This window comes from Bombus terrestris, chromosome 18 (assembly GCF_910591885.1).
Source record: "Bombus terrestris chromosome 18, iyBomTerr1.2, whole genome shotgun sequence".
Lineage (NCBI taxonomy): Eukaryota > Metazoa > Arthropoda > Insecta > Hymenoptera > Apidae > Bombus > Bombus terrestris.
In genome coordinates, this window is record NC_063286.1 from 4,153,983 (window position 1) to 4,174,418 (window position 20,436).

The 20,436-nt window shown below is 36.9% G+C and overlaps 2 protein-coding genes across 12 annotated transcripts in view; both read right to left on the reverse strand.

The window, feature by feature from the left end:
- Positions 1–20,436, reverse strand: part of LOC100647243 (tyrosine-protein kinase Btk29A) — a 328,457-nt gene that overhangs the window by 48,067 nt on the left and 259,954 nt on the right. The gene's annotated exons all lie outside the window — the stretch shown is intronic.
- Positions 4,772–7,443, reverse strand: LOC110120070 (leucine-rich repeat-containing protein 15-like). The gene has a single exon (XM_020867569.2). It carries the CDS (start codon positions 7,435–7,437, stop codon positions 6,319–6,321), a length of 1,119 nt encoding a protein of 372 aa, XP_020723228.2. The 5' UTR covers positions 7,438–7,443; the 3' UTR covers positions 4,772–6,318.

Consider the following 20,436-nt stretch of genomic DNA (forward strand, 5'->3'; position numbering starts at 1 on the left):
AGAAAACCATTTTCCACGTTCTTTGATTCTTATTTTTATTTCATTACATTTTTTCAAATTATTATTTTAAAGTCAATTTTTACAAAAACAAATAACATATCAGTTTAGCTTATAAAATTTATATTTGTTTGGTTGCTGCAATGAAATCGTTCACTGTAATTTCAATAAATTTTATATTTCAATAAATTCACCCCCATGGAGAAATTTCAAACATTCCCAAAAAAAAGCTTAATTCATTTAACCAGTTAACTGCGTTCGACGTGTATACACCTCGATCGAAAATTTTATTTCGATGCGGTTGACGTGTATACTCCTCGTGTGAAATAAAAAATTACCATTTACCACAAAAACTCGAAATTTTAGTAAAAAGTAATACAAATGATATTTAGCGATATGTCTCGTTTATATTTACTTCCAGCAAACCTATTATATATTTTATAAAAAAAGAGTCTGATTATTTCCAAATTTTGATTTGTTTTAAAAAGTAAATCCACTTCAAAGATATGCTGTCTGCTGAAAAATGAAATGCGTAAAAAAGGCAGGACCTGCGAAATGCCACTATGCTTTCAAAAACACCACACTGAGATCACCTGAATTTTTTCAATTTTTTCTCTTTAATTTTTCCTCTTTATGAATTTTATTATTTTTGGTAATTTACAACTTTTCAATAACAATACCTTCTCCAACAACGAATCGTTAATTTCTTATCGAACAAAAACCTAATCCTTCCTCCTTTCGCTTGATTTTATCTGCTCACGGGATTTCTGAAGCTAAATTCCGCAGTTAACAGGTTGAAACACCGTATAGACGGTGTTGGCAACTAAGTGATTGCGGATTTTGTTAATACCACCTAATGACAAAACCCGCAATCACTTAGTTGCCAACCCAATAATTCCCACCAAAGGATCGACGAAACAGCGCGCTCTTGTGTCTGACTATCGAATTACCGGAACCACTTGATCTGTGATCTCTGACGAGACTGTTCCATCGAACAGAAAGTACGAGGCGTTAAAGCTTCGATTAGCGATCTTGTAGTGTACAAACTAGGACTATAAGAGTCTACAGTCACGTGGAAATGCAGAAACGGTCTAGTGGATGGATTACTTGGAGAGCAGGCAAGAAGCTTGGTAAATATTAGCGTTGCTCTTCACATCGAGTGTCTAATAATATGTACGTATATAGTATGAAATTCCGGATCTCCGATGACCCTAATTTCTCAAAGCGTTTGCGCATCTACTTCAAAAGCTTATTTAAGTTAAAGTCATACAGTCTGATGGTAACAACGAAACAGCGATTTTTTATTTACGCTATCAGCCACGGAAACGGCATCATTAGTTTTCATTAATTAGCCGTCTTTTCGACGATTAACCTTTTCACTGTGCACTTCTGTACGGAAAAGCAGTTATACGACGATGCTGTATGAAAATCCAGCTTTATACCGATTCAGTGGTTTTCGTGGCTTTCGTGTATAGTAAATCCGGAATACAGGAAATTGGTCGACAAAATTCCTTATTCCTGTTGTAATATTCCAATCTTTGTTCGAGTCGATAACGTAAAGTGGGTATATCGAATATCAGTTTCGTAGAAAAAGCGAAGATAACATTTACTATTGTATCTTTCAGTTCTCCTATATTTATTCGGTTTTCTGTATTTTTATTCCAATTATAAAATATCGTTTCTTACGGTTATATTATCAGTTATATTCAAAATGCCCTAACCGTCAATTTTCATTCAATTTTTACAATCGTAAGAAGTTCAAGTGCTCCGGTCACCAATGACCAATATGGCGTCACAAGACAAACCGTGGTCGGTCATATAGAATCAACGTGGCAGTCAAAGTGTTTTAACCGTTTTAGTGCCAGGGTTTTTTAACACTTTACCGACCGATAGCCTATTAATCTGCTTTTTGTCGCCGGCGCTTACCGACCTACAACCTATCTATAGTTAGTCGGTTACCATGGTGATAAACAATCTTTTTCATTATATGAGCAGTAATTTGTTATTTAGTACTAAAGTACCTTGCTCAGTTGTGTCAGTTGCGTTGCTTTGTAAGCTCCCACGGTTTTATACCAATTTGAAAAACTTACCGCTCGCGATGAACGAAAAGAATGGTATTGCAGAGTCTAAACCGAAACAGAGTCGGCGCCGGGGAGAATTTGCGCCTAAGCTGCCGGTCGGTCACGCGTATTCTGTCGAACTGCTAGCGGTTAGTAAAGTGTTAAAAATCCGTGTCGGATCGTGCCATGCAATGTGATAGCGCTTCGTTCATTTAAATGCCGACCGACGAGATCGCGCTGTTTTTTTTTCCGTTTATGCAGATGGTTTACGATTATTTGAAAAAAAGGTAATTACGAGAGGAAACTCTGATATGACTCGCTACATTCGGAACCGAGCGCATTACGAATTGACGATCACGACACAGTTCACCACAATACGCAAACAGCGCGATGGCGCTGCATGGCGCTGAAACGGTTAAAAACCTCTCTTCTCTTCTGAAATGCAATTAGCAGCATCGAGTTTGCTGCACTTCGTGTCGGACAAACTGTTAACACTCATCGCCGCAATCTTAACGCAGCATCTACCAATTACCCTTCTCGTTCTCGTTTTCCCCGGCCCCATCAGGCCGTTTTATTACCGCGAAACGACGCAAGATTCAGTCGAGTGTTGGAAGACAAACGGCGACCGCGCGCGCCAGAAACCAGGAGAGAAACAACGGAAAAGAAAAAGATTGGGGGCGAGATGGGAATGGCGAAGCACGGCGGAATTGCGGCCGGCGAAAACATTTAATTGCGAGGAAACAGAGTAGCTGGAGTGTGCTAAAAGGCTTGTGAAGTGCGCGTAACTACGCTAAACAAGTGCCAGCCCCGCCATCTTCCTTTTATTTCCGTCGTAAACCGGCCCGGCTATAAAAAGCTTTGTGCTCGGCTCGAGACAATGGCCGACCGGAAACGAACGACCGGTCGAGATTGACCAGCTCCGGTTCGTTGTGCGATGCGTCGGTCAGCTACCGATCTATTGGATCGGCAACTAAGTGATTGCGGATTTTGTCATTACCACCTAATGATAAAATCCGCAATCATTTAGTTGCCAACGCAATAATTACCTCAATGGCGATATATAGTTTCGGCAATACGAACGTTCAGTGAAGGTGTAGATTGGGTTATTGTTGATAATTAAATTGCGGATTTTTATGCGGAAACTCGAGGATATAAAAGTTCGTAGAATGCGATTATTTAAAAATGTATGAAATATCCAAAGTATAGAAAAATGTGATATTTAATAAAGGAAACAATTTCTTATAGTTACATTTTTCAAGTTATACATATTTATATGAATATGAATTTTTGCATAAATATTCCCAGTCTATTGATAACAAATTGCTTTTAATATCATTGATTTTTATGGAAATTTTTGCAGCAATAAATATATACCGTGGATGATTATAGAAATTCGGATTATGAATCGAAGTAGAGGTTCCTTGCACACAGATATTGTACACAGAAATTTCATTTTCAATATCTTGTATATTTTTCTATATTCTATATATTCTGTTTAATTTTCCATCAAATAAAAATGTTTCATAAATGCACAAACATTCGTAGTATAATAATAAGTATTCGAATAATCGGTCGTTGATTTACTTCAATTTTTCGGAGGGTTCTTTTTTTTCTTTTTTAGGAAATTAAAATGGAGCAATACATTCGGGTTTTTATAAAAAAATTATATACTTCTTTGTTCCTGACTATATTGTAAATGAAAATAAAATTCTTTGACCATAATATTGCGGTACAACGATGTCTATATAAAACACATGACTCAGAAGCGGGAATTCAAAATGTATGAACAAGGTAATGGCAAATGCAAATAATTATATAAACAACTCACGTTTTTTCACAGCTAAAGAATTTATAAGACTTATAGATTTGTTTGATAACGTAGACAATGGTGGAATGAAATTAAACTTCATGACGTTAATTGGCGGATTTGTGAAATATTTCTTTTTATTCTTAACAGAGACTTCTTTAAGACTCTGTTTCTTTTATCAAAAATATTCAAGTTACTTCGTTTATGTGTTCTACGATATACGACGTTACGTTTAACCGTTTGAGCGCTATGATCGCATATATGCGTTCTCACATAACCAATCTATTTAAGTTATGTACGCATATATGCGTTCTCATATAACCATTCAATTTAGACTAAAAGTGGCGTTAAAGTGGCGTGATAGAAAAGACGTATGGATGTTATCCACCTGACATTCTGATGATTTCGTTTAAACAAAAAAAATTAATTATCAAACTGGCAAAGCAAAGCGAAAACCAAGTGTAACAAGCTACAATGCCTTGATGGGCGCAGTCGATAAAATCGATTTGAATTTAAGTTCACTTTACTGCGTTCGAAAAAGCACAAAATGGTATAAAACTATTTTTCCCAGCTCTTAGACTTCGCTGTATATAACGCATATATTCAAAAGTGCTAATAATAAAGCCGGAACATTTGAAAATATTCATCTGTTTGTCATAAAAGATATTTTGCAAAAATACCCGGCACGCAGAGTAGAGGCTAAAGGAGGAAGAGATGAATCGGACGACCTTCCATTTTGGTTAACGGAGAGACATCTCCCTACATCCTGCGTAACTAAAGAAAATAATAAACATTCTTCGCGACGAAGATGCGCTGTTTGCAGTAAACATAATCGCAGGACTGACTCGCGTTACGAATGCAGAAAACGTAACATTGGCTTATGTATGGAACTCTGCTTTCAGATTTACCATAAAATACAAAATTATTAAATTTTCAATTTAAAAAATATAATTTCAAATTTTGATATTGTTCATGTTATTATTGCTTAATGAAATAAATGGTTATTAAGGCTTTTCAAGTTACTACATAATTTATTTTAGCTACAATCGATATATTTTGCAATGAAAATTCAGTCTGCTCAACCTGCGCTCTTTCGTAAAAAATACGCAGCCCACGGTGTGCTTCTTCGTAAAGAGTGAGGCGTCCATGACGCACGCTTAACGTCGGACAACGTAGCGCTCAAAAGGTTAGGTATTAAGTTTGTCACAAAATCAACAGCAACGAATTAAAAGAAATATCCATTCGCGACTAAATTAGCAGTTCATGTAATTGAAGCGTTTTAGGTGGTTTGGACAGCTCTAATTCCAGAAACTAGATGCTACCATTAATTATTATACCATGGCAACGAGGCGACACTTGTTTACTTGGGAATTTCTTGAGAGTATCAATTTCCACTTTGCCAGCCGATGAACACGTTTCACTTGATAATGTCTGAATTTTTACGCGTCGATCGTCCAAATCTTTACCTGAGAAATCATTCTTTTTAAAATTAAGAGAGACAAAAAGAAAAATCGAGAAAAGAGAAAAAAGAAGAATAAATCTATCAACGACACGAAATTCCGTCTTAGAAGATCCATAGATCTTCTATCAACGAGATTAAACTAAAATTCCCATTTCGAAATCTGGATTTATATTGGGTTGGCAACTAAGTGATTGCGGATTTTACCATTAGGTGGTAATGACAAAATCCGCAATCACTTAGTTGCCGATCCAGTAGTTCCTAAAGCAAACTTAGAATCGTGTCTCCAGCCAGGGACTCAGTCGAGGAGAGCGAAATTCGAATGCCACTTAGAGGATATGATTTTAAGACTTTGGCAAATTTGGCGACAGGAGCCTTCTCTTTGCTTCACAAACATTTGATCTTCGTTCGAAAGGGATTTACACGAGCCACGAAATTCACCAACGTTCTGCACCCTCTTACAAACTGAAGAACCACGATGAACACCAATTCAACGATGTTTCTTCCACTTTGTCCAATCTATTTCCTCAATCTCATTGAACAGAATTCTCAAGAACGTGGTTGCACGTAGGACCGTTAACTTTCCTGATATTTTCCAATTAAATGGTAGCGTAAAATCGACAGGGAATCCAGTCCAAGTTCCAGCGATGTTCCAACCAGTCAGTGACAGAAGGCTACTGGTAAATTCTTAGTTCAGCTGACATAGACACTCTCGATGATCGTTTAGCCATCCAAGTGACGTAAGATAACTGAAAGTGCACTGGATTTGCGAAACTTGGGACCTGCAGGCTTTCCATTCGGTCGCTTCTGTAATGTGGTTAACTGCTAGGTCGATCCTGATCTTTCGAATGTCAGCTTGCTGCTTCACTTGTTTATGCTTTTCTAGGAACGTTTAGAACGGTTATCGCCTGAATTTCCATTCGAGTTCCTCTGGATCACGTTCCATTGAATTAAACGACCCGCACATATTTATTGATTTGTTTATGGTGTCAGGTTTATGAGTATATTATGGTGGAAGAAGATAATCCAACGACGTTTTCGTTGATGTCACTGAGATTGTTATGAATGAAATGGAACGATTCTATATTGCCACTGCTGAAAGCTGCAGGATCTACGATGCCAATGAAATTGTAAGACAAATCTAGATCGTACAATTTCGCCAGTTTGTCAAAGATTCCGACGGTAATGTGAGTCAGTTTGTTCCTCCTCAAGTTCAATTTTCTCAAGCTGGACAGATTGTCGAAGGACCCAGGTTCTATATCAGCGATCTCGTTAAACTGAAGGTTCAGCATCTGCAACGAGTCCAGGTCGTCAAAATCTCCTTTGAAAATGTTCGTCAGTGAATTGTAATCGAGAAACAGAGCGGTCAATGCTTTCAGTCCTCGAAACGTGCCAGGTAGGATCTTGCTTATAAGATTATATTCCAAATGCAAATGAGTGAGTTCGTGTAGCTTCTCGAAGCTGCCGGGCACAATCTCGCTGATCCTGTTATTATCCAACCTAAGAAACTGCAACAGATCGGTCAGGTCAACGAAAGTGTCTTGCTCGATGGACGTTAAGCGATTGTATCTGAGGAACAACCACTTCAGATAGGGCAATCCATCGAATGCATGTTTGGGTAGGTGATCGATCCGATTGAAGCTCAGATAGAGAGCCTTCAGCTTCTTCAGCTCGGAGAACAGGTAAGGTTTCAGGCTGACTCGGTTGTTGTCCAGGTGCAGCTCCTCCAAATCTGCCAATCCACGAAACGACAGCTTCGTTAGTGTGGAAATTCGGTTGCCGTGACCCAGGCTCAAGCTGGTTGCCGTCAAGTTCTCGAACGCGTCCTCACGCACCTCGATTAGGCTTAGATCGTGGATGCTCAAGCTGTTCGCTTCGCCGTGTTGGCTGACGTTTACGAGAACGTCCTCCTCACGGCAGATCGTGTAGTCATTGCTTTGCCTACACGTCACCACGTCTGGCGACGACGACAAGGATGTTGGTATGACCAGCGAGAGAACAAGCAGCCACGACATCACGATGCAAACCTTCTGACCAGACACCGGGTTAAGCCACTGTCTGTCATCGTATCGCTCTGTTATATGCATTGTGCATTGACGAGTGCGCGCGCACATGTGCCATGTACACGGTGTCTAGGGCTATTACTTGCCGGCCGACGATAAGCAGGAAGCGGTAGCTTCGATGCTGTAATTGGGATCGTTGACTTGGGGTGTCTTGATTGCTACGGATGGCATTTCGGTAATTCGTTTGATAGTCTTAGCTTTTACTGCCGAAATATAAATAGTTTGATTGGTATATTGCAGAGGGAACGATGAACTGATTCTTGCTTTGTCCAGGGTGCTCATAAAGGCTTTTACTTTCTATTGGGTTGGAAACTAAGTGATTGCGGACTTTGCCATTAGATAGTATTGAGAGAATCCGCAATCACTTAGTTGCCAACCCAATAATTAGATTGAGAAGCAGTTGCGACCAATTTAATCGTAACGTGTACCATTTTTTGGATTAACGTGGGGTCCTTAATCCTTGGCATTGTGAATTTTATTTCAATTTCGTTAGAAGCATTTCCCAACGCTTTTAAGTGTTTTATTTGAAATTTACTTTAACTAAAAAATAAGACAATTCAAATAAATAAAATAAAAAAACAAATTCACTTAAATACCAGTTTAATTCACACTATTGTTGTATTTTGTAATTTTTACGTGTACCATATATCTTGAAACAATTTCTGGGATGTAATCCTGCTTTTCTTTTGCACGTTTCACAAAAACAGCTGGGACTCGACAAAGGAGCTTCTGAGGTAAAAACTGGCGTCGAGTCACACTCGAAATAGAAGTGCAAAGGTTATTAATCGTAACGTGTACCATTTTTTAGACTAACGAGGGGTCCAGAGTATTCGAATCGCTTAACCAGTCGACGATTAATGCGGCCGTGTTAAATCAGCTCATTTGTATCGCTCTGTGTGTAGCTAGTTTCACTACATGCATCACGTGTCCACGGTGCAAATGCCTTTCAAACTCGGTGCTGTTCAGCCATCCGGTCGGCACCGCTAACGATATGAAACTCCCATAGATTTGTTTATAAATTCGAGATACGCGCTCGCGGCTGCATGAAATTAGAACGTAATTAAACCTATTGAGAGCGTGATTATGCTCGATGCAAGATATTTTCGGATATATTGAGCTGGCAAGTAAGTGATTGCGGATTTTGTCAATACCACCTAATGACAAAATCCGCAATCACTTAGTTGCCAAGCCAATAGACATAACGACAGAAGGAACCAACTTTGCCCCAACTTTTGAAATACTTCATTTTAAGATTCATAACTGTTGAGAATTGTGGATATTAATCGCCAAAATAAATGTATAGGAACATTTAAATTACACTTAGAATTGATATCAAAATAGTTTCAGATTCATTTGATATGTGATTGATAAGATATTCGTGGATATACATTTGCACGCGCCTCGGCATTCTCTTTGTCTCGCCATTTTCTATTGAGTTGGCCACTAAGTCATTGCCAAACCAATAGACGAAGCGATAGAAGGAACCAACTTTGCCCCAACTTTTAAAATACTTCTTTTTAAGATTCATAATTGTTGAGAATTGTGGATATTAATCGCCAAAATAAACGTATAGGAACACTTAAATTACACTTAGAATTGATATCAAAATAGTTTCAAATTCATTTGATATGTGATTGATAAGATATTCGTGGATATACATTTGCACGCGTCTCGGCACTCTCTTTGTCTCGCCATTTTCTATTGAGTTGGCCATTAAGTGATTGCCAAGCCAATAGACAAAGCAACAGAAGGAACCAACTTTGCCCCAACTTTTGAAATACTTCTTTTTAAGTTTCATAATTGTTGAGAATTGTGGATATTAATCGCCAAAATAAATGTATAGGAACACTTACATTACACTTAGAATTGATATCAAAATAGTTTCAGATTCATTTGATATGTGATTGACAAGATATTCGTGGATACACATTTGCACGCGCCTTAGTACTCTCTTTGTCTCGCCATTTTCTATTGAGTTGGCAAATAAGTGATTGCGGATTTTGTCATTAGATGGTATTGACAAAATCCGCAATCATTTAATTGCCAACGCAGTAGATGAAAAGTGTAGAATACGATTTTCTCATGTAAAGCTTAATTTTGAAGAAAATTGTTTTTGAAAATCACCCACATAGATAAGATACTTAATTGATAACATGTCTCCTCCTGTTTTCTTCAATTCAATTATTTTTTATAAAAGCGTATATGCAATTTCGAAATTAATTTCCCTGAAAACTAAATCGTAAATTACAAACATTTAAAAGAAACTGTGAATTTTAATATGATTTCATTTGCTTTAAGAAATCAATCCTTGTTCGCCCTATGACATTCCAATATTAAGATAACATCAGTTCGAAATTGCACCATAACCTTACTTCTCAAACTGCTTTATCGACTTTCCCTTACAACTTTGGAAATCGACGGTCATTTTATCAGAACTTTGCCGATTATTTCGACCGATATACGATGAAAAATCGACGTGATTCTCTGATAGGACTTTTTATGAAAGTTGGTGTTGGCGAATGGAAAATTAATTATCCGAAAGTCGAAGTTATGGCGTCGTGTCGATAGAATATACACTTCGAGCTCTCTCGAAGCTTCTCTGAAACTAATTATTTTGCACCCACGTCGAGTTTTCGTGCTGCGCTCCGGCAATGTTTGGCATTCATATTTGCGTATCGTAGCTGTACGTTGCTTTCATTTTCCTTTATTTATACTCGATGCTTTGGTTTTTGCGCATGGCCACCCATTTTCAAGCGCGATTCTCACTGCGTCGATACTCTCGATCTTCCACTTGATATTGGTTTTCGTTTGATCGTGGAAAATTGTTACTGCGATACCAATGATAGCGATGAACCATCAAAACGATGAACCACTCGAAACACTGGACGTATTTCTTTTATCGAAATTTTACCGATATTAAAAGCTCGCGCTATTTTGTTTGGTCTGCAAATAAAATATCAAATGGGAGGTTTACGTGGAATTTTAAACGGTCCTTTGCTTTAGCACTAGAACTACCGATAGTTAACACGAAGCTATTTCTACCAAAACCAGTGAAAATAACTGATCTTTAAAAAAATACGTAATAGAATATTTTATTAGAATAATACCTTGTTATTGTTTTTGGTATTATTAATCCATCTGGGCCCATCATCCCTGAACGAGGGTTGACACATTTATAAAATTGTAAAACCAGTCGTTTTTAGTGGTGTGGTAGTTCTACTGTTAACAAGTCTGACTTGTCTGATGGTCAAAATTATGTGCGGAGAAAACCAAATACAGAATTGGAAATTCGACATTTACATGAAACAGTGAAACACAGAGGTGGATCGGTCATGGTGTAGGGGTGCATGGCTACCAGTGGCGCCGGAAATTTGATATTTATTGATAGAATACTTGATAAATATAAGTATTTAAATATTTAAAAAAATAGCCTTAAAGAAAGTGCCCGCAAATTAGGATTATTGGAAGATTTCCACTTCCAACAAGATAATGATCCTAAGCATACTGCTAGAATTGCGAAAGAATGGATCGTATATAACACACCACACATGCTAATTACTCCACCGCAAAGTCCAGACATAAATCCGATTGAAAATTTATAGACTAAAATCGGAAAAAGATTAAATAAATTTCAGATAATCTCAAAGCAAGTATTGGAAGATAAAATTACAGAAATATGAAACTCCGTTGAGTGTAGTTTTACAAAATCATTGGTTTACAGTATGGAACGTCGATTGAGACGCACTATCGCTGCTAAAGGTGGTCCAACAAAATATTAATATTAAATAATTTAATAATGTATGTAGCGTTTAAATACTTCTGTCAGTCACTTACAATACGTGTTTTTAATAAATGTATAACTTCTACCTACGTTGTTGAATCCTTTTCAAATTTTACTGACATAACGTCAAAACTTCCATCTTCCTATTGACATCTGCTTGTCGAAGCAAATTACTTGGATGTACATTATTTCGGCCATTCAAGTTTGCATATGTAAGCGTTCCAATACTTTCCTGAGCCACTGTATATAGTTTAATCTTCATTGTTTTGTTATTAAAAATAACACTCGATCGCTATCGGTCACTGCACCCTTGCCATACTGCAATCAATTAAATCGCAATTTACTGAATCTACCGAATGATAAACAATTATCGTTACGATGAATTACAGTACGGAACACCTATCTATCCGTGGGAATAAAAATTCAGTAAAATCGAAATTCCGTCGCAGAGAAACCTTATAATTTCCCTTCTTTTTTCTTACGGTGATTTATCGTTACCAAACACCAGACACATCCCCCTCTGTTTTACATTTTCCATTCTTCCCTTAAAAAAGATATTTCACGCGCGTGCTCTGGCGCGCTAAGGGAACAAATGTCAGCAGAGAAAAATGCGGCACGAAATTTGATGCGACGTCCAACGTAAAACAAGAGAAAGGACAAAAAGCCATTTCAGTTGTGAAACATTTGCGTAATTCCATAGGAATTTCGTTTCGTTCGTCCAATTATAGAGACTATGGGGGTTTGTCTAATTTGGCGTTGCTCTCCATCTACGGGCAAGTTTCCATGATTTTCCACCGTTTGAACTTGACTGTTTTACGCGTGTCGTAACGTCGTGTCGTCTGATCGATTCCTTGCTGCAGCAATGGCATAGTGCTTCACGACATTTGTCCAATTCGACCTGTTTGCTCCACCGCAAATGGAAACCCATAATTTACCAATATTATGTTCAGTGGATTTCATAATAGCGCTTTGCTTGCTTCCGCGTCTATGTGTATTTACGTGTGTGCGTGTGTTTGCCAATTTACCCCTCGGCCTTTCTGTTCTATACGTGTGCATCGTGTACGTGTGTATTTATCGATACGCGTGCTGCCTTCTGCACGCGCACACACTCCAATCTATCCCGTTCGTTTTCTACCGTTTTTTGTACATGTATATGTCAGTGTAACTGGATATCTTTTATATCCATATCTCGTATACATACGTTATTCTTTTCTTTGAATACTGTCTGTTCACCTGATTATATTTAATTTAGTATAACCGCGGGCCACAAGCATCGGGCTACTTTATATGACACTGGATTCCATGGATTTCAATTTATTTTCAACTTTCTATTGGAAAAATTAAAATTCTCCTTTTCCAGTATCTTCCTATCCTTTCGTCTTTTGCTTCGTTTGCAGCTGGAACACCATCATGGGCGAGAATTTCAACGAAACGCAGTCGAACGAAGCAACATGGCCGACTTTCGCGATGTAGTACACATACGTATGAAAATATAACCCGATACGTGGACTTGTTTCACTTTTTTATCAAGCGAACAGTGAACTTTCTAGCAAGTGATCGTCGTGTATTATTGAGTTGGCAACTAAGTGATTGCGAAATTTGTCATTGCCATCTAATGACAAAAGCCGCAATCACTCACTTGCTAACCCAATAATAACCAGATAACTAACCTCGAATCGATACCGGTTTTGTTACCTTCCTGTTAATCCAGATCGGGCAACTTTATTTCCTGGTTTACTAATTTAGTTAATCAAATATGCATTAATACAAAATACTGTGCGACCTCACGAAAGTAAATTTTAGAATTTTTGTAATATCTTTCTTTATTCTTCTTTCCTTTAACAGGTTTCACACTTTATAGTACTGTGTTCTACTTCGTTAAAATCACTGTAACCATCATTTTTTGTTTCTTTGATAGATACACATCTCATACTTCAGCTTTCAGTGGTTTTCCTATTCATTCTTTGCGATTCCAGTTACATTTAACATTTGCTCATGACCGATTCATACTTTGCCATTATAGTTTTATACTTGACCAATTTTCAACCAGATTCGGAATTTCTACAGATTTATTTGAACTTTCTATGCCTCTCATTAAACATTTCCTCCGTGAAGTTCCAGAACCAAAACTCAAAGGAGATAGTGGATATCACTAATTCAATTATATATGAGTATTATTTAATATAATAGCGATATTATAATATAATTAATAATATAATATAATATTAAGTATTATGTCTGTGTAATATTACAAACCTTTTCATGTATTTTAAATCGTAATCTTTCATGGAAATATAATTCCAACCAATTCAACGTTTCTTTCATAATCTGTATGAAATGATCATGTATTACACTTTATATGAGATTAGCAAATGTTCAAATATTTACAAACAGGAATATGTGCTCTTGACGACGCCAACGTTATCGGCTAAGTCAATTAAATCAAACCCGTGCTACACCGGCCAATCCCATGGATATCGTGAACGATACTTTTTAGCCGGCTTAGAGGACCTGAATCGACTGATAAAATCAATCGATCGACGTTTCAAATCGCATTCCCTGTTCGTTAGAGAAGTCCTTCAACCAATTTAAGTTTCCCCGAGAGCTGCTTTGTTTCAATTCAGCATCTAATAAAAATAACTAAGCAAAAATAGTAGACACAGCGACAGAAGGAACCAACTCTTCCCAACCTAACCCCAACTTTTCAAATATTTCTTTCTAAAATTTATAACTGTTGAGAATTGTGGATATTAATCGCCAAAATAAATATATAGGAACACCTAAATTACACTTAGAATTGATATCAAAATAGTTTCAGATTCATTTGATATGTGATTGATAAGATATTCGTGGATATACATTTGCACGCGCCTCGGCATTCTCTTTGTCTCGCCATTTTCTATTGAGTTGGCCACTAAGTCATTGCCAAACCAATAGACGAAGCGATAGAAGGAACCAACTTTGCCCCAACTTTTGAAATACTTCTTTTTAAGATTCATAATTGTTGAGAATTGTGGATATTAATCGCCAAAATAAATGTATAGGAGCACTTGCATTACACTTAGAATTGATATCAAAATAGTTTCAGATTCATTTGATATGTGATTGACAAGATATTCGTGGATACACATTTGCACGTGCCTTAGTACTCTCTTTGTCTCGCCATTTTCTATTGAGTTGGCAAATAAGTGATTGCGGATTTTGTCATTAGATGGTATTGACAAAATCCGCAATCACTTAGTTGCCAACCCAATAATTAGATTGAGAAGCAGTTGCGACCAGTTTAATCGTAACGTGTACCATTTTTTGGACTAACGTGGGGTCCTTAATCCTTGGCATTGTGAATTTTATTTCAATTTCGTTAGAAGCATTTCCCAACGCTTTTAAGTGTTTTATTTGAAATTTACTATAACTAAAAAGTAAGACAATTTAAATAAATAAAATAAAAAAACAAATTCACTTAAATACCAGTTTTATTCACACTATTGTTGTATTTTGTAATTTTTAAGTGTACCATATATCTTGAAACAATTTCTGGGATGTAATCCTGCTTTTCTTTTGCACATTTCACAAAAACAGCTAGGACTCGACAAAGGAGCTTCTGAGGTAAAAACTGGCGTTGAGTCACACTCGAAATAGAAGTGCAAAGGTTATTAATCGTAACGTGTACCATTTTTTAGACTAACGAGGGGTCCAGAGTATTCGAATCGCTTAACCAGTCGACGATTAATGCGGCCGTGTTAAATCAGCTCATTTGTATCGCTCTGTGTGTAGCTAGTTTCACTACATGCATCACGTGTCCACGGTGCAAATGCCTTTCAAACTCGGTGCTGTTCAGCCATCCGGTCGGCACCGCTAACGATATGAAACTCCCATAGATTTGTTTATAAATTCGAGATACGCGCACGCGGCTGCATGAAATTAGAACGTAATTAAACCTATTGAGAGCGTGATTATGCAAGATGGAAGATATTTTCGGATATATTGAGCTGGCAAGTAAGTGATTGCGGATTTTGTCAATACCACCTAATGACAAAATCCGCAATCACTTAGTTGCCAAGCCAATAGACATAACGACAGAAGGAACCAACTTTGCCCCAACTTTTGAAATACTTCATTTTAAGATTCATAACTGTTGAGAATTGTGGATATTAATCGCCAAAATAAATGTATAGGAACATTTAAATTACACTTAGAATTGATATCAAAATAGTTTCAGATTCATTTGATATGTGATTGATAAGATATTCATGGATATACATTTGCACGCGCCTCGGTATTCTCTTTGTCTCGCCATTTTCTATTGAGTTGGCCACTAAGTCATTGCCAAACCAATAGACGAAGCGATAGAAGGAACCAACTTTGCCCCAACTTTTGAAATACTTCTTTTTAAGATTCATAATTGTTGAGAATTGTGGATATTAATCGCCAAAATAAATGTATAGGAACATTTAAATTACACTTAGAATTGATATCAAAATAGTTTCAGATTCATTTGATATGTGATTGATAAGATATTCGTGGATATACATTTGCACGCGCCTCGGCATTCTCTTTGTCTCGCCATTTTCTATTGAGTTGGCAAATAAGTGATTGCGGATTTTGTCATTAGATGGTATTGACAAAATCCGCAATCACTTAGTTGCCAACCCAATAATTAGATTGAGAAGCAGTTGCGACCAATTTAATCGTAACGTGTACCATTTTTTGGACTAACGTGGGGTCCTTAATCCTTGGCATTGTGAATTTTATTTCAATTTCGTTAGAAGCATTTCCCAACGCTTTTAAGTGTTTTATTTGAAATTTACTTTAACTAAAAAATAAGACAATTTAAATAAATAAAATAAAAAAACAAATTCACTTAAATACCAGTTTAATTCACACTATTGTTGTATTTTGTAATTTTTAAGTGTACCATATATCTTGAAACAATTTCTGGGATGTAATCCTGCTTTTCTTTTGCACGTTTCACAAAAACAGCTGGGACTCGACAAAGGAGCTTCTGAGGTAAAAACTGGCGTCGAGTCACACTCGAAATAGAAGTGCAAAGGTTATTAATCGTAACGTGTACCATTTTTTAGACTAACGAGGGGTCCAGAGTATTCGAATCGCTTAACCAGTCGACGATTAATGCGGCCGTGTTAAATCAGCTCATTTGTATCGCTCTGTGTGTAGCTAGTTTCACTACATGCATCACGTGTCCACGGTGCAAATGCCTTTCAAACTCGGTGCTGTTCAGCCATCCGGTCGGCACCGCTAACGATATGAAACTCCCATAGATTTGTTTATAAATTCGAGATACGCGCTCGCGGCTGCATGAAATTAGAACGTAATTAAACCTATTGAGAGCGTGATTATGCTCGATGCAAGATATTTTCGGATATATTGAGCTGGCAAGTAAGTGATTGCGGATTTTGTCAATACCACCTAATGACAAAATCCGCAATCACTTAGTTGCCAAGCCAATAGACATAACGACAGAAGGAACCAACTTTGCCCCAACTTTTGAAATACTTCATTTTAAGATTCATAACTGTTGAGAATTGTGGATATTAATCGCCAAAATAAATGTATAGGAACATTTAAATTACACTTAGAATTGATATCAAAATAGTTTCAGATTCATTTGATATGTGATTGATAAGATATTCGTGGATATACATTTGCACGCGCCTCGGCATTCTCTTTGTCTCGCCATTTTCTATTGAGTTGGCCACTAAGTCATTGCCAAACCAATAGACGAAGCGATAGAAGGAACCAACTTTGCCCCAACTTTTAAAATACTTCTTTTTAAGATTCATAATTGTTGAGAATTGTGGATATTAATCGCCAAAATAAACGTATAGGAACACTTAAATTACACTTAGAATTGATATCAAAATAGTTTCAAATTCATTTGATATGTGATTGATAAGATATTCGTGGATATACATTTGCACGCGTCTCGGCACTCTCTTTGTCTCGCCATTTTCTATTGAGTTGGCCATTAAGTGATTGCCAAGCCAATAGACAAAGCAACAGAAGGAACCAACTTTGCCCCAACTTTTGAAATACTTCTTTTTAAGTTTCATAATTGTTGAGAATTGTGGATATTAATCGCCAAAATAAATGTATAGGAACACTTACATTACACTTAGAATTGATATCAAAATAGTTTCAGATTCATTTGATATGTGATTGACAAGATATTCGTGGATACACATTTGCACGCGCCTTAGTACTCTCTTTGTCTCGCCATTTTCTATTGAGTTGGCAAATAAGTGATTGCGGATTTTGTCATTAGATGGTATTGACAAAATCCGCAATCATTTAATTGCCAACGCAGTAGATGAAAAGTGTAGAATACGATTTTCTCATGTAAAGCTTAATTTTGAAGAAAATTGTTTTTGAAAATCACCCACATAGATAAGATACTTAATTGATAACATGTCTCCTCCTGTTTTCTTCAATTCAATTATTTTTTATAAAAGCGTATATGCAATTTCGAAATTAATTTCCCTGAAAACTAAATCGTAAATTACAAACATTTAAAAGAAACTGTGAATTTTAATATGATTTCATTTGCTTTAAGAAATCAATCCTTGTTCGCCCTATGACATTCCAATATTAAGATAACATCAGTTCGAAATTGCACCATAACCTTACTTCTCAAACTGCTTTATCGACTTTCCCTTACAACTTTGGAAATCGACGGTCATTTTATCAGAACTTTGCCGATTATTTCGACCGATATACGATGAAAAATCGACGTGATTCTCTGATAGGACTTTTTATGAAAGTTGGTGTTGGCGAATGGAAAATTAATTATCCGAAAGTCGAAGTTATGGCGTCGTGTCGATAGAATATACACTTCGAGCTCTCTCGAAGCTTCTCTGAAACTAATTATTTTGCACCCACGTCGAGTTTTCGTGCTGCGCTCCGGCAATGTTTGGCATTCATATTTGCGTATCGTAGCTGTACGTTGCTTTCATTTTCCTTTATTTATACTCGATGCTTTGGTTTTTGCGCATGGCCACCCATTTTCAAGCGCGATTCTCACTGCGTCGATACTCTCGATCTTCCACTTGATATTGGTTTTCGTTTGATCGTGGAAAATTGTTACTGCGATACCAATGATAGCGATGAACCATCAAAACGATGAACCACTCGAAACACTGGACGTATTTCTTTTATCGAAATTTTACCGATATTAAAAGCTCGCGCTATTTTGTTTGGTCTGCAAATAAAATATCAAATGGGAGGTTTACGTGGAATTTTAAACGGTCCTTTGCTTTAGCACTAGAACTACCGATAGTTAACACGAAGCTATTTCTACCAAAACCAGTGAAAATAACTGATCTTTAAAAAAATACGTAATAGAATATTTTATTAGAATAATACCTTGTTATTGTTTTTGGTATTATTAATCCATCTGGGCCCATCATCCCTGAATGAGGGTTGACACATTTATAAAATTGTAAAACCAGTCGTTTTTAGTGGTGTGGTAGTTCTACTGTTAACAAGTCTGACTTGTCTGATGGTCAAAATTATGTGCGGAGAAAACCAAATACAGAATTGGAAATTCGACATTTACATGAAACAGTGAAACACAGAGGTGGATCGGTCATGGTGTAGGGGTGCATGGCTACCAGTGGCGCCGGAAATTTGATATTTATTGATAGAATACTTGATAAATATAAGTATTTAAATATTTAAAAAAATAGCCTTAAAGAAAGTGCCCGCAAATTAGGATTATTGGAAGATTTCCACTTCCAACAAGATAATGATCCTAAGCATACTGCTAGAATTGCGAAAGAATGGATCGTATATAACACACCACACATGCTAATTACTCCACCGCAAAGTCCAGACATAAATCCGATTGAAAATTTATAGACTAAAATCGGAAAAAGATTAAATAAATTTCAGATAATCTCAAAGCAAGTATTGGAAGATAAAATTACAGAAATATGAAACTCCGTTGAGTGTAGTTTTACAAAATCATTGGTTTACAGTATGGAACGTCGATTGAGACGCACTATCGCTGCTAAAGGTGGTCCAACAAAATATTAATATTAAATAATTTAATAATGTATGTAGCGTTTAAATACTTCTGTCAGTCACTTACAATACGTGTTTTTAATAAATGTATAACTTCTACCTACGTTGTTGAATCCTTTTCAAATTTTACTGACATAACGTCAAAACTTCCATCTTCCTATTGACATCTGCTTGTCGAAGCAAATTACTTGGATGTACATTATTTCGGCCATTCAAGTTTGCATATGTAAGCGTTCCAATACTTTCCTGAGCCACTGTATATAGTTTAATCTTCATTGTTTTGTTATTAAAAATAACACTCGATCGCTATCGGTCACTGCACCCTTGCCATACTGCAATCAATTAAATCGCAATTTACTGAATCTACCGAATGATAAACAATTATCGTTACGATGAATTACAGTACGGAACACCTATCTATCCGTGGGAATAAAAATTCAGTAAAATCGAAATTCCGTCGCAGAGAAACCTTATAATTTCCCTTCTTTTTTCTTACGGTGATTTATCGTTACCAAACACCAGACACATCCCCCTCTGTTTTACATTTTCCATTCTTCCCTTAAAAAAGATATTTCACGCGCGTGCTCTGGCGCGCTAAGGGAACAAATGTCAGCAGAGAAAAATGCGGCACGAAATTTGATGCGACGTCCAACGTAAAACAAGAGAAAGGACAAAAAGCCATTTCAGTTGTGAAACATTCCATAGGAATTTCGTTTCGTTCGTCCAATTATAGAGACTATGGGGGTTTGTCTAACTTGGCGTTGCTCTCCATCTACGGGCAAGTTTCCATGATTTTCCACCGTTTGAACTTGACTGTTTTACGCGTGTCGTAACGTCGTGTCGTCTGATCGATTCCTTGCTGCAGCAATGGCATAGTGCTTCACGACATTTGTCCAATTCGACCTGTTTGCTCCACCGCAAATGGAAACCCATAATTTACCAATATTATGTTCAGTGGATTTCATAATAGCGCTTTGCTTGCTTCCGCGTCTATGTGTATTTACGTGTGTGCGTGTGTTTGCCAATTTACCCCTCGGCCTTTCTGTTCTATACGTGTGCATCGTGTACGTGTGTATTTATCGATACGCGTGCTGCCTTCTGCACGCGCACACACTCCAATCTATCCCGTTCGTTTTCTACCGTTTTTTGTACATGTATATGTCAGTGTAACTGGATATCTTTTATATCCATATCTCGTATACATACGTTATTCTTTTCTTTGAATACTG